At 44.1% G+C, this 15,740-nt stretch overlaps 1 protein-coding gene across 1 annotated transcript in view; it reads left to right on the top strand.

Annotated features, from left to right (window-relative positions):
• Positions 1-1,747: 1,747 nt before the first annotated feature.
• The window catches only part of WAC (WW domain containing adaptor with coiled-coil), a 58,788-nt gene continuing 44,795 nt past the window's right edge, over positions 1,748-15,740 (top strand). The window contains exons 1-3 of the mRNA XM_042472214.1: positions 1,748-2,143; positions 2,251-2,287; positions 4,545-4,740. Coding sequence (XP_042328148.1) covers positions 2,103-2,143; positions 2,251-2,287; positions 4,545-4,740 — 274 coding nt within the window. The 5' untranslated portion in view covers positions 1,748-2,102. The remainder of the gene's footprint in view (positions 2,144-2,250; positions 2,288-4,544; positions 4,741-15,740) is intronic.

The following is a 15,740-nucleotide window of genomic DNA, read 5'->3' as shown; positions in this document are numbered from 1 at the left end:
CCCCAGAGTAGCCTTCTCCGCCTTCCAAGCGACTCCCAGAATAGCTGCCTTGTTGCCACCCTTCACTTAGAAGTTGGAAATGGGGGCGGGCCTAGAGGGGGCGTGGCCCGACCAGCCAATCAACGCCGTCGAGGGAGACTGCAGAAACACAATCAGGCACAGCTGGAAGAAAGGGGCGGGGCAGATCCTGCGCCTGCGCAGTGCCAAAACTGAAGCCACCCTCATGGTCGCTGCCCTTCTTTCCGCCCTTATAGCCATCCCAGGCCTGCGCACTCCTTACCGACCCACTCTCCACTCTTATGGCATGCTGGGATTTGTAGTCTTGAGAGGTATTTCCCCTAAGTGAGCACTGAACCTAGACTGCAACAGCACTGCAGGATTAATCCAGTTTGACATGGTTTTTAAGTGCCATGGCTAAAGGCTAGGGAATGCTGGGATTTGTATCCAGGGCTGCATCCACACTGGACAGATAACACGGTTTGGGACCGCTTTAACTCTTTGTCTGGCTCTTGGCTATGGAATTCTGGGAGTTGGAGTTTGTTGTGGGGCCCATGGGCCCACAACAAACTCCAACTCCCAGAATTCCATAGCTTTAAGCAAGAAAAAGAGTTAAAACGGTCCCAAACCGGGTTCTCTCTCCAGTGTGGATGCAGCCTATAACTCTAAACCGTCGTCCATACCGAAACCTTCACTCGTCCATCCTCACTCTTCCTTAATTCGGCTCTCGCTTCGGGAAACTGCGGCTTCGTCGGCGTCAGAACGGGTTCGAACCGGAACGAGATCCGAAGAGAAGCCTCTCCGTCAACCAATCAGAACAGAGGAACCGCCCCCTCCATTCGGCGAGCCTTTTTTCCCGTTACGGAAATGGCCGACGGTGCTCGCGCGATTCTCATTCTCTGCCTCCGGATCTAACCGAAGCTGGGGGAGGTCTGTTTCGGAGAGAGCCGATGTTTCTCCGAAAGCGAGGCGGAAATCACCGATGTTTGCCGAAGGTTGGAGCCTCGCACGAAACAGACGAAACCCTCCGCGACAGGAAAAGGTTGGTTTCCGTCAAGTAACGGAAATCGCCGATGTTTGCCGAAGATTGGCGCCTCAGAAGAAGGGTTTATAAATTAACCGCGAAAGGGAGGTAATGCCTCAGAAGAAAGGGTTATAAATCCTGGGCAAAAGGGAGGGAGGTTTCCGACAACTGACGGAAATCACCGATGTTTGCCGAAGATTGGCGCCTCAGAAGAAGGGCTTATAAATAAATACCCAGAGGGAGGTTTCCGTCGAGTGACGGAAATCACCGATGTTTGCCGAAGATTGGTCCCAGAAGAAAAGCTATAAATCCCCAGAGAAAGGGAGTTAGATAGGTTTCCGGCGAGTGACGGAAACCGCCGATGTTTCCCGAAGAATGTTCCCTCAGAATAAGGGCTTATAAATCTCGAGAAAGGGAGAGAGGTTATTTTCCGGCGAGTGACGGAAATTACCGATGTTTTCCGAAGGTTGGTCCCTCAGAAGAAGGGCTTATAAATCCCCTACAAAAGGGGAGGGGCGAGTGACGGAAACCGCCGATCTCCCCCGAAGCGTCGTGGAGGCAAAAGGCGGGACGCCGTCGTCGTCGATAGCGCTGAGAAAGAGGAAGGAGGAGGTGATTTGCTTCTCTCTTTCCTTTTTTTCCCTCGTCTCCAGAAAAAGTGGGCGGAGCTTCGACGGAAAGAGCCGAGAGGAGCCGAAGCCTAGCGAACGCCGCCTGAGTTGCCCGGATGTAGTTGGACGGCGGTGGTAGTATTGGGAGCAGCGACTGTGAGGGAGAAGGAGAGGAAGAGGAGGAGGAGGAGGAGGCGGCAGCGGAGGGAGGGAGGGAGGGAAGGAAGGAGGGACGCCGCCGCCGCCGCCGCCGCCGTCGGTCTAGGCTCTGTGTGCGAGTCCTGCGGCGGTTCGTCGTTTGCGGGGCGGCGATGGGCCCGTGAGCGCCGCCGCTTCCCCTCAGAGCCGAGCCGCCCCGCCTCCTCCTCCTCCTCTTCCTCCCCTTCCCCGTCCCTTCGGCGGCTCCCGTGCCCCGGCCGCGCCCTCCTCCTCCTGGTCCCCTCAGTCTCCCTCTCACAGGCCGGGCATTGATGGTAATGTATGCGAGGAAACAGCAAAGACTCAACGATGGGTAAATAGAACCCCCTCCCTCCCCTCTCCCTCCCCCTCCCTCAACGGCCGGTAACGGCCTCTCGGCAACGCCTGCCTCAACCCTCTCTTCTCTTTTCTCCTCCTCAGCTGTCACGACCGCAAGGGGGACTCGCAGCCCTACCAGGTATAACCACCACGGAGGCAGCAGCGGCGGCGGCGGCGGCGGAGGAGAGTGGGAGGAGGAGGAGGAGGGCGGCCAAGAGAGCTACGCGAGCGCAGGCTCCGGCCGACGCTGTAGGCCGCGCAGGGCCCGAACGCTTCCTAAGACTCGGCCGAAGGAAGGAAGGAAGGAAGGAGGGGGCAGCAGCGGCGGCGGCCGTTTCTCTTCCTCCTCCTTCTCTTCCTCCTTGTTCTTGGCCCCGGAGCCAAGGCTCGGAGGCCAGAGGCCTAGGCCTCAGATTGGGCCTCGGTCGTTGGAGGGGAGGAACGGCCGCGGCATTGTTGTTTTCTCTTCACATTTAGGCTGCATCCACTCTGGGGAGATAAACCGGTTTGGAATCGCTTTAACTTGTTGTCTGGCTCTTTGCTATGGAATCCTGGGAGTTGGAGTTTGTTGTGGGGCCCACGACAAACTCCAACTCCCAGAATTCCATAGCAAAGAGCCAGAAAAAGAGTCAAAAGCAGTTTTAGGGTCCCATGATATTAGGGTCCCCCTCCCTGTGATAGAGGCCTTAGGCTCACCCTAAGTCAGGAAAGACATGGAGGCACACAAAAGACACACACATACACACACACACACATATAAACGTGCTGGAAAGGATTCCCCCCCCCACAAAAAATGCTTCTTGGCTCCCCCCATTTTAAGAGAGGAAACATAAGCCGGATCAGATCATGGCAATGGCTTGCAGTGAACAAGTCTGGAAGAGAATTGTAGTTCTTTGATCCCCTTCCTGTCTTAAATTGGGAGTAATAATAATAATAATAATAATAATAATAAAAAACCAGGCCCCTGTGAAGATAATTGGGATCAGTGGCAGGAGGTGCAAAAAAACGAACAAGCAAACTAAATTGGGGTTGTTTGACTATTGTATTCTTAGCCCTAAGTGAGTATATAAAGGGGATTTTGACAACCGGAGGCAGTGACAGTCCATTGAATGTAAACACACACCACACAGAGGCTGGTGTTCTGAAGTCGAGGAGGTGAGAATAGCTGCTGGTCAATATGCTTACAGAGTGGTGTTTTCCATAGGACACAGGGGCTGTTGCTGTTAAATAAATGCACAGCGGTTGTAAGACATGCACGTTGTATCCCCATGACTTTTGGGCAACTGTTAGTCCCTCTTAGGAATTGGTAGTTTCAGGAAAAATACACCACAGCTAGCCTTGTTTCACAGAGGTCCTACTGAGTGAAATCTTGACACTTCTGTGCTTTGTGTGAGATAGCACACAGTGGGAGGTGATTATATGGTCTCTGGAACCAGTATAAAACTCCCCATGCACTTTGCATTTTTGTTTACACACTTTAGTGTAACACTGAGGCATTTTTCATAGCAACTTTTGCTTTTTTCTGCAAAGGAAGGAATGCTATTGTACTGCATTTGTATTGTATAATGCCTTCTAAAATAACAAATAGCCATTAACCAACAGGCACCTACACAGGGCAATTGCCATTAACACTGATACTGGTAATAGTATTTAGATACTTTAGAAGGTAATTGGAGTTGAAGAAAAGCATGTTCAGCTAATTATATTTTGAGTAAGTCCCAGTGTTAGTGTATGGATGAAAGGCTCACTGTTGCCTTTGTGTGTGCTCATTCATTTCCAGCGTATGGTGACCCTTAGGTGAACTTACCATGAGGTTTGCTTGACAAGAATTGTTCAGTGAGGGTTGGCTTTTGCCCTTTTGAGGCTGAGAGAATGTAACTTGCCCACGGTCACCCAGTGGGTTTCCATGGCCAAAAAGGGAATTGGACCCTGGCCTCCAGAACTGAGTCTAAGGCTGAAACTGCTACATGAGCGGTTCCCAGCTGCTGCAGTACACCATTGCTGGCTTTCTGAAAGAACTGCCTGTTATTAAGTTGGCAAAATGGTATCACATTAGATCGGCTCTGTACAGTTGGGAAACTGGTCAGGGGGTAGTGGTTTACAGGTTGTTTTGAACTGCAGCTCTGCCATGCTGCAGTTTTGAAACAGATATTTCAAAAGCAATTAGGAATAGTTTGGTATACAATTGTTCAAGTGGTGGTGAGAGTTAAAAATTTGATGAGGCTGACATAGTCCCTTTGCAGTTGCCAAAGTAGTTTTTTTGGGTATAAGTGGTAGTTTATTTAACTGATATTATAGGAATAAAAATCTGTAGATGAAAAATATTGGTTATACATTCTGTGTCTGCTCCCAGGACACAGCTTAAATTTCTGTATTTGTCTTGTACTTTCTTGCAGGCTCTTAAATACTCATCCAAGAGTCATCCCAGTGGTGGTGATCATCGGCATGAGAAGATGCGAGACACCACAGATCCTTCACCACCAAATAAAATGTTGCGGCGCTCTGATAGTCCTGAAAACAAATATGGTGACAGCACTGGACACAGTAAAGCTAAAAGCATGCATACTCACAGAGTTAGAGAGAGGGATGGTGGTGAGTTAATCTTAATTGAATTTTATTCAAAATACTGCTAGCTTGCAATGCATGCCTCAGAATAAAGCACATCATTCCCCAACACTATTTCAGGCCAGTCATTACACCGCCAAAAGGAAATACACGGATAACATTTTTTGTTCATTTGTTCTATTGTCTTAGACCGCTGTAACTAAATGTTTGGCTTTTTCATATGTTACAAATAGAAGACCTCCTAAATAATTAGCCCAGGATTAAACAAGTCATAGTGTTTTCTTTCAATTCTCCATGTCATTTTGTTGTGTGTAATGTATTTCATTTACACATACTTCTTTGCAAAAGTTGGGATCGCTCTAGTGATTATCTAAATTCACTAATGGCAATGATCAGTTACTTTCTACTGTTAGTTGATCAGTTACACAGAGGTCATACCAACATGGGCCATTCTAAAACTATTAGCATTCTTTAAAATTTATTGAAGGTAGGTTTAAAAATATTTCTTTTTTGAAAGTGGAAAGCTGTGATTTTAACTACCTTACAATCTCCAATTTTTTGTTGCTAACTTTTACTGAAATCTGGTTAAGTTTGCTCAAATCTGTTTTAATCTTCTTTACATAGAAAGTGTTGTAGCTTTTCCTTTATGCACTAATGTGCGACGTGACATAAACCAATATACAGCACATGAGATCCCATCATCCTTATTGGGTTGAGCAGTGGTGGTTCATGAATTGTGCTGCAGGGCTGTCTCTGAAATGGTGGTGGAAACTCCATTCTTAGCTTGGTCCATGAACTGCTTGTACATTTGGGCCTGATATCTGTCCACCTATTTGGAAAGAAAGGGTCTGGAATTAGATGCCTCTTCAATCACTTGACATCGTGGTAGGATTTGTGGGTAAATAGACCCTCTTATCTAGAACAGTGGTCCCCAAACTGTACCCTTTAAGAGATTTTAGACTTCAGCTCCCAGAAGCCTCAGTCATGTTGGCCAGTAGTCTAGGATTCTGGGAGCTGAAGTCCAAAATCCTTTAAAGAGCACAGATTGGGGACCACTGATCTAGAAGATGCAAGTGTTGTAACCAGTGTTTTGTAGATTGGGCACTCCATTCTTATTAACATCTCTGCCTAAATTTGCTTGATTTCTCGATTTTTTTGTGGGAAGGAGGACAATCAGTTTTCAGACTTTTCATTGATAACAAGATTTATTTTTTAAAGTATATCCTGCATTTATTGTAAGTAACCACAGTATAGTGTGAAGCTGATTTCATTTCAGGCATATGTATTTTAAAACACAACACTCATTTTGTTCCTTTGGTTAGAAAAGCAATCAGACATTTTGAACTTATATTCAGTTTTGTAATAGAACTGCAGTAAATTTTTTAAAAGTGTTTGGTCAGACTAAGGGCTTGAATGGACAGGCCAAAAAAGCTGGCTTCCGTGCAGTTCGGGGTCATGGTGATTAGATGCTGCATGCCCCCAAGACACACAGAAGACTAGCCGAAGCTTTCAGCTTTTAGGTTATTTTACAGCCTAATATAAAACACATTAGAGATTGCACCAATACTTCTCATTTTTTTGCCCTCCAGGTGTTGTGGACTCAGCTCCTAGAATCTTTGACCCTCAGCTATGCTAAGGGTTTCAGGAAGTGAAGAAAAAAATATCTGAAGGGTCAGAGCTGAAGAACTAACATAGGGGCAATCCAGACCGCCCCAAAGGGACAAGCTGGAGGCGCCCAGTTTCCCTCCGGAGGGACTGCAGCAGCCAAAGTGCGTGGCATCCCTCCGGACCAAAAAGAACCCGGAAACGTCGGGACAACATCACCAGTGCGCCATTGGCGCACTGTGATTCATCCAAGACACAAGTGTGGCACCTGGCGGTGTGGATGTGGTGCCTCGCTTTCACCACGCACGCGAACCACGTGTGGACAGCACCATGTAAAGAGGGTGCTGTCCATACATATTAGGGTAGAGTGTGCGGTTGCCACACGCTCTGGAACCCTAATTTCGGTGCCAGCACGGTGCCTTCGGCCCGTCAGTTTCGGGCCATAATATTGTAGATTAGGGTTGAGGCTGCTAGGTTCAGTGTGTTGTAAATTTGGAAACTTCTTAATGGTGCAGGATGAAAACACTGCTTTCTATTTTGGATGTGTGTTTCTGTTTATATAGTGCAGTTGCAGAAATCATGTGCCCTTCAGATTTTGTCAGGCTGCAAGTCCCAGCAGCCTTAGAAGCATTGCCAGTGGTAAGAAATGCTGGGAATTATAATTCAAGAAGGACTCATGATTCTCACCCCGATGTAGTACAGTCAACTCTCCATATCCACAGATCCTTTACCCATGGATTCAACTGCCCACAGCTTGAACATATTTTTAAATATATAAATTCCAAAAAGCAAACCTTGATTTTGTTATTTTATGTGGGGATACTATTTTACCATGCCATTGCATTTAATAGGATTTGAGCATCCATGGGATGTATCTTGAAACAAAAGCCTGGCAGATACCAAGGGCCCCCTGTGACATCCATATATACATAGTATTTTGCAAAGAATGATAATTGCTTATTTTAAGGGATTTACATTCTAGACAGCAGACACAAGAGACAAAATGGAGAAGGAAATGGGAAATTGAGGTAGGGCTAATACAGGAGAAATATAAATCTGTATGTTCTGGGGCTTGTAGTAGGGTGTGAGACCAGAAGTTGTTCTACAAGAGACAATGTAATAACCAAAAAACCTGATCACATTCTACTTCTGAGACTGTTCACAACAATTCTCTTTAGGTAAGATCATGGAATAGTGATGTTTGGCCCCTGTATTTACACTACTGGAACTGTATTATTGGAACCTTAAAGTAGTAATGTGTTATTACTTTGAGAAGGCAGTATACTGCTGTTAGCCTGCAAATAGAGTAATTATCCCTTCTTATATGTTGGGAAATTTGAGGAAAATCTGCTGGTCTGCAAAAGAGCTTTGTAAACCTGGGGTCATTTTAGAAATTACAGGGAAGTTTGGTGCCCTCCATGTCTCCACCCTAATGTTAGCTTTAGCTGATCAGAACAAAGTTATTGTAGCTTGTAGTGAACTATGACTTAAGGGTCCAAAATCACTGCAGAAACAATCCAGTTTGAGACCTCTTTAAGTGCCCTGGCTCAGTGCTAGGGAATTCCAGGAAATGTAGTTTGTTGTGACACCAAAGGTCTCTGTGTCTCACAAAACTACAGTTCACAGAATTCCCTAGCATTGAGGCAGGGCAGTTAAAGTGGTCTCAATCTAGATTATTTCTGCAGTGTGTTTTGGACCCAAATTGCTGGAATAAAAATATTTGTCAAATTCTTTTTAAAATAAGTGCAGCTTACTTGAGCGGCATTATAATACAATAGAATATAAAACTGGGGAAATGGATTTCAGAACGTCTACAGTTGTCTTGTACCTTGCTGGGCTAAATAACTTCTTAGGAAGTTATTTATCATTGATGCCAAACCCAACATTCAGGACTGTTGCGCTTGAAAAAAACAGGTATGCTGCCATGGCTTACTTGATGGAAGAGTGAGGTAAAATGGATTTAAAAAATTAAAGTACACTTTTAATAGAAGTAACCATCATATTAACAAAGGTCTGTGAAGTAGCAGGTGTCTGACATGTTTTGCTATACTTACTGAAGTATTCTACAAATAATTGGCTAATGAATGTTTCATAAGGATGAGCTAGGTGGGCTACTTAAGTTTGGTATTTTTTCCCCTCAAAAAGATAATTTGTTGTCTTTACTGAAAGGACAAGAAGCCTTTCTTTTTTTCCCTCTTTTTTTAAAAAATATATTTTATTTCATTATCTGCATCCTCCTTAGTTGTCTTTGTATTTACAATCTGTTACATCATAATATCTTTAAACCTATCTAATACATTGTCTTATCCTAACTATAGCCCGTTACAGATGGGCTTAAAAGTACGCGCGGAGCGTGTACTAGGGTTAAGATGGGGCGGTGCTGCGCACACACAAAATGGCAGTGGCCATTCCACACGGCCGCCGCCATCGATACGTCACGGCTGTGCCGCCTCCAAACGAGGCGGCGCGGTTGTGACATATTGGGGTCGCGGCAGGGCGCCTAGGGCGCCCTTTCCACAACCCCGGAAGGAGCTCCGTTTCAGAGTTCCTTCCTGGTTTGATCCGCTAGGCACAGCCTTCAGACGGCTGCGCCCAGCGGACCAAAGGAGAAAGGGGCCAAACGGCCCTTTTCTCCTTCTCCCCACCGCCGCGGGGAGTCCTTGGGGCTTGAAGCCCCAAGGACACCCCTTTCCAGGCTGCCCGGAAAGCGGCGGATCGGGGCCTCAGCGGCTGCCGCTCTGTCCACTGAGGCCCCGATCCGGCGGGGAAAGGTGCGCCTATATTCTTTCTTCTTGTATAGTCCCCTTACTCTTTTCATTTCTTTCTTTCTTTCTTTCTGGTTCATGACACATGTTCTTCCCTTCTTATTATCTTCTTCTTTCTTCTTTTATTTCTTTCTCTTTTTTCTATATAAAAGTTACAATTAGAAATATGTAGACTTGGATTATAACCAGAAAAAAGGGTCCTAGATTGGGAGAAAAAATAGGGAAAGCTGTAGAGGAAAGAAAAATAGCTAGAAAAAGGAAGGAGGGGGAGGCAAAGGTAAGAAGTCTATTTCAACCAGGGGGCTGAATTCAGTTTTTGGATAAATTTTTGGCTTTGTGTATATGATTTCCATCTTTTAGAAAAAGGGAAAATACATATAAAAAGTGGAAAGCCACTAAAGAGTGGTGTAGGGAAAACAGTCATGTAGGGAGGCCTAGTAGAGCAGAATTCAGACCCTAAGCTACCCTGCCTTTGTTTTACTAAGCGTTGTCATGGGGCCGATTTTAGGGCTCCAGAGGGCTGGGCATCCATACACGCCCAGCCTTTCTAGTGGAGCCTGTGTGCCATCTTGCCAGCACCCCGCAACATGTGGTGGGCAATGATGACGTGCGGGTGTCTGCATGCCCAAATGGAAGTAGTGGCGGCGGCAATGCGCGCAAGCGCCATTATAGTTTTTCTAAAAAGGAGCTACTCTAGGCGGCTTTTTAGGGCGCGTGTTGGTGCTGTGCTATGGGGTAGGCGTGGCGCCGACGAGGGGCAGAAAGGAGTGGCATGGAGGTGCCCGTCTTTTTCGACCCAAAGTTGTATTATAGTACAGCTGAACCTGTTTTTGCATTCTGTATTTCGTACACTTTGCAGATAATGATAGTCAACCTAATCTAATTATTTTCCAGCTGTTCTTATGAAGAATCAATTAGAATGGGGCTGTATTTGAGATATATGTGCCTCTCAAAGGTCACATTTGGCTGTTTCACCAGCAAAGGTCTATCTTACTGTAGGGGAATAGTGTTATTTTCTCAGTGGTATGGTGCCACGGTTCAGTTTTGGGTTCCATGTGTGTCCACCTGCACCTTCCTCTAAAGCTGCTGCTTTTCATAGCAGAATTGTCAGGCTCTTTAATACTGGAATAGCACAGATGAGAGGATAAGCTATCTGTACCTGCTATCACTTCTGCTGTGGTGCATTTCTATCACATGCCAGCAGAGTCATGGACCCCTAGTATTGTCTCTTACAGATGTCTTTTCACACAGATATACATTTTATTTGTCATCCAAAACATTAGTGACATCTCCTGTTTTTTTATTAAAAAAACAACAGCAAGATAGCCAAGAGTTCAATACAAGAAAATGCCAATATATCGTATCACCTTATTGTTTGTGCTTCTCTCCTAATGCTCACTTTGAAAAAAAATTAATGTATTGTGTGAGGCTAGGCTAGTGTCATCTTGCTTCCATAATTGATACATAAATAAGTGCAAAGAAAAACGTGTCCATCTTGGATAAATTCAGTAGAAGTTATGGAGAGTAAATTCATTTTAGTTTTTGAAAAAAATACGAGGAACAAGTGGGTTTTGATTTACATTAGGGTTGCCTTCCTGGACTTCCAGTGTAAATTGAGTTTGACATAAATGTGGTGAGCCAGTTCCATAAAAAGTCATTGGAGACCAGGGGGATATGTTCTGACAGAGGCGAAGTACAACAGTTAGTGGCTTTACTCAGTCCATCACCATTCTCAAAAAGGACTGAAGGATAAAACATCAGAACTTACTGTATATACCAGTGATGGTGAACCTTTTAGAGGCCGAGTGCCCAAACTACAACCCAAAACCCACTTATATATTGCAAAGTGCCATGTCCCTCTGGCTTTCTAGTAACAAACTCTGGCAAATTCTGTGCTGGGGTGACAGCACATGGGCTCACAGAGAGGGCTCTGAGTGCCACCTCTGGCACGCATGCCATAGGTTCGCCATCACTGGTATATACTCATGTATAAGTCTAGAAATTTTGATCAAAAAACTGACCCAAAAAGCCTAAATTGACTTACCCATAGGTCAAAGTACTGTATTTTAACACTTACTTTAAAAAAGGAACCATCCCCTGGTGAAAGGCAAGAGTGTCTGTCCTGGAGGCACTGACCCCATTCTATTCTCTATCCATCCAGCCTTTAGGATGAGCACAAACAGTTATGCTTGCTGGAATTTTCTAAGTTCTCTGGCATCGATTTCCTTTGCTTCATCCTTTACATCTTTTGTTACATACCTCTAACTTCTACCCTCTACTTATCCATGCATCATATCAAAAGCCATAATTTTGGCCCTAAAACCTGTCTTGAGGTCATGAGGTCGACTCATAGTTGAGTATATACGGTAACCTTTTCCAGGTTAGAGAAATGTGCAGGTGTTGTCCAGAGCACCAGAGGAGGCAGGGATTTCTGATCCCAGGAGGGTTTGGCTGGGATGAGTTGGCTTGCCATTAGTTGACAGGTCTTCTTCACAGGAGCACACAGATGGAAAACAACTAGTAAGAATGGTCTTCTTCTGCTGTGCCTTCTCCAGCAGACTTCCAAGGTTGAGGAAGTACATAAGGAGAGAAAAGGGGGCAGCACATCTCCTGCTGTGTCTTTTGCAGCAGGTGCAGAGGACACAAGGGGAAGAGAGCTCATTTGCTGCTGTGTTTTTTCCAGCAGGCTTTCCACATAAAAAAAGCAGTTGCTTCTCCCCACCCCACCCCCCCCAACCAAAACTCTTTAAGATTTCAGTTTCTTCCTGCCCCTCACACACCTTCTAAACAGGCAAATAAAACCTTTCAGCAACACCAAGATTGCAGTTGCTTTCTTTCTCCACCTTCTCCAACCTAGGCAGGTGAAAGAGAAGCAGCCACCTTTACATAATTCTCAGAACTCATATGTCAAAACTCTAAAAAGCTTTGCTTTCTTGCCTCATCCTTCTCATTCTCTTTCTCTTTGCTTTTTTGCTTTGCTCAACTCCACAGGCATGCTGAAAGACCTGTGCATTGTGGGTGCAGCATTTATTTACTGGTTTGTTTATTTCAGGGAAAAGGTGAAATTGAATTGCCATCAATCAAGACAACATAAATTGAGAGACTCCTGTAGAAGGAATACAATAAAAGGGACACTCATGCCTTCCAAGAAAATTCTGTAGCCTACGGATTTTATCCTAATAATTTTTTAAAAATTACAATCATTCAGTAATGTGATTTAAACAGTTTGCATATTAGTGGAACCTCATTTGGAATTGAGACATTTGTGACAGATTTCTGGAATTTTCTTATAATAAATTGTTAAACCTTCTCCCAGCCCTAGAAGTATGTCCAGTGCGATCTGCAGCAGGTCTTGATAACTTTTGTGGGCTTTTTATTGTTCAGTAATTAGAAAAGACAGCTTTGACCTTTTTCTAAGAGTGCTGTTTGTGACTGCAACTACAACTGCTACTGAGATATTTAGGGGGTCTTTGAAAGGGCTATACAATTAAGAAACACAAAAGAAATTAATAGAATGGCTGATCATGAGGGGAGGTGCACAGGTACATGGGATGCTATATTTAGAGCAGGGGTGGTAATTATGCAGACTGGGCTGTGTGTACCTCTCTAAAATCTGCTTTTGTGGACCCTTCACCTCACCTTTCTTTTTGAGGTGAAAAATGGGGGGGGGACAGCTTCAGTAAGGCATGGGGACTCTCTCCCCATCCTCATACTTGCCTAATTTTCTTTTGCTAGATGGGCCGTTCTGGCTCCTAGAGGGACCTGGAACCAGAAAAAAATAGTCCCCAGATTTATTCATTCATGTTTCAGAGCTTGAATACTGTACTTTATGAAAAATCTTAATTACAATTTTTGACCCATATAACTAGGAGGGATGCTCACCTCATTTTCCCTGGTTATTTTTTCATGATAATATATATGTACTAAACTTGATACATCTGGAAATACTTTTGTCAGAATGTAGCCATTCTTTATCAGTTTTTTAAGGAATTGCAGCTACAACCATACACCTGTTTATCTTTTCCTAAGCCTCGTTGCACTCAGTAGGACTTAATATAATCCTGAACATTAAAAAGTTACCAGTGATTTGACTTTGCTCTTGCTGGAAAATTTTAAACTATATTTTTCTATCAGGAAATGCTTTCAACACTTTCAGTTGAAACACTTAGTTACCAGATCAGCTGACAAATTTAGAGTAGAAGCTAATCTCATGAAAAGGCTAAAAGCATTGAATCTAGGGAATCACACTGTCACTGAAAATTGCAATGTAGATATTAAGGAGTTGATACACATGAGATTGAATTTCTGAGGCAGCTAATGCTCTCATATTTTCCTTATCAAAGTATTTGTAGAAAAGGAATTTAAAGGGCCCTTTGTAACAGTAACTATTTTTTTCTGATCTTGGAAAATACTAAAACCTGGTATTCATCTGTTCCAAACCTATTTTTCTGGATTTAGTCTAGCACAAACGCTTGTTTGCTTGAGCCCCTCTTTTAACTAGCAGGACCCCTTAAAGTTTGATCCTGCAGGACTCCAGGTTGAAAAGTGTTAGATATTTGAGTTTTTCACTAGCCTCAGGGCAACAGCCTGTATTGAGTGCCTGTGCCTGGATTATTGCCCTTGCAAGCTAGGGGCTACCTCCCCTATACTGGAAGCAATGGGCTCACTAGGAACTTGCTAGGATGGGTCTGAGGCCTTGGGCTTCAGTAAAGTTGCTGGTTCAAACTAAAGTAGCCACACTGAATCTGTTGAAATGAAGTGTTGATTTACAAAGTTCCCATTGATTGAGAGAGTGGGTCTACTCTGGGTGGGGTTAACAATTTGATTTAGGCCATAGACCTCAGAAGTAGTGAATTCTTCATTGAGAGAAGGAATGATTCATAGTTCCCTTGATAATGCAGTAGTGTGGCCTTTGATAAAGAAGTCAACACAGATTCTCTTTCAGATTCTTGCCCTTTTTATTGGAGATAAACCTGGTTATAATGATGATGTGCACTAGGAAAAAGGGTGCAGTCTTACTAGTTCAAATGGCTCTTACAGTGGCTTTTGATACCGTGGCATCTTTCTGGACCACATCCATTTTAGGTTTAAAAGTGACTGTTTTGTAATACAGTGGGAACTCTCCTTATGTGGGGGATCTGTTCCGGATCCCCCCGCATAAGGGAAAATCCACCTATGCTCAAGCCCCATAGGAAATAATGGGGTGTGTGCATGTGATGGTGTGGCGTGCATGCACCATTGTTGTACTCCCTGCATGGTTTCCGCATAAGCTGGAAGCTGCAGAAAATGTGTCTGCGCATAGCATGGGCGCACTATAGTTCTAATAATTCATGGATGTATGGTCCCAGAGGCTGTATTGCAGCTTTTTCTTTTGCTCACAGTGTATTTCAGAATTGTATCTTGGCTCCAATGAAGTTTAACTTCTCCCTGAAACCATTGGGAGACGTCATCTGAAGTTTTGGGATGCGCTATGAAGATCTAGTGTATCTCTCCATTTCTTCTTCAGTTAAAGAATTCAGAAAGCCTTTAACAAATCAAGTCAGGAACTATCTTGGAGATAGATGAAGACAAAACACTCTGAAACTTAATTTAGATAAGACCATAGTGCTATGGGTTGGGAAGTGAGCTGAGCTGCATGGGGTATGCATTTGGCTAGGATTGCAGACTTATATTTGTAGCTTGTCATTACCTGTGCAGGTGGCATTGATGCCCAGGAGCAAAATTCTGCTACTTAGATAGTCATGTATGAACCAGGAACTGAAAGCATGTAACATCAGTTCTGCATCCGTAGCCCACTTGTCCCAGAAATGTTTCCAGGTCCAGTTCATGGTTCTGGTGTTAACCTAGTTCCACACTGCTTAGGATTAAAGGTTGTATTAAAGGCTACTGCTGCACATACACTTTCTGGTAAGATCAGTTAGGCTGGATCTTGTGGGAAACTTTTCTAAATGTAACACATATCCTCATTCAAACAGGCCTTAAAAACCTGTCTTGTGCCACATTCTCTTAACATTGCTTCTGGATCATTGTAAATCTTTGATATGGTAGATCCCTAAATTAAAGGTTGTTTCCTGCTTACTGTGCTATGAATGCCATCTGCTTCTGAATGCCATGTTCTGGAAGAGTGGCCTAGACATATTTACTATACCAGTAAACAATGTTGACCATTATTCTGTTCAGTTTAATTCTGATCTGGAAAGCTTCTGTTGCTTTGTCAAGTGTCTAAAAACTAAAGACAGATGTGGTTTGATTTTTAATACAGAAGTGTTACATTTTTAACTTTTATATGCTTAACTTCCTCTTGAAAATTAACTTTCGCCTGGTAGATGCAACATGGTTGTTCTATGTGCAAAATGCTGGAAAATCCAGTGTTCAATCCAGCACATAGCTGTCTCCCTACTGTTAGTTTTTAATAGTAAAATCTTCTTGATGAGTTAGAAATTATTCAGTGAAATCTCCTGTCCGTTCTCTGATAAGTCATATCCTATTATATCTAGGATTACCTTGGGTTTATATCACTAGGGCCTGTAACAGACGGGCCAAATGTGCTGCCTTCATGCCGATCCCAGGGCATGGCATTCAAATGATGTCTGCTCCGGGACTGCAACCACGCAGCAAAGGGAGTGCAAAAAAGGTGCTCCTTGCTGGAGGTCCATT

Source organism: Sceloporus undulatus, chromosome 6 (genome assembly GCF_019175285.1).
Source record: "Sceloporus undulatus isolate JIND9_A2432 ecotype Alabama chromosome 6, SceUnd_v1.1, whole genome shotgun sequence".
Lineage (NCBI taxonomy): Eukaryota > Metazoa > Chordata > Lepidosauria > Squamata > Phrynosomatidae > Sceloporus > Sceloporus undulatus.
The sequence above is the reverse complement of the archived record's forward strand: the minus strand, read 5'-3'. Positions and strand labels throughout refer to the sequence as shown.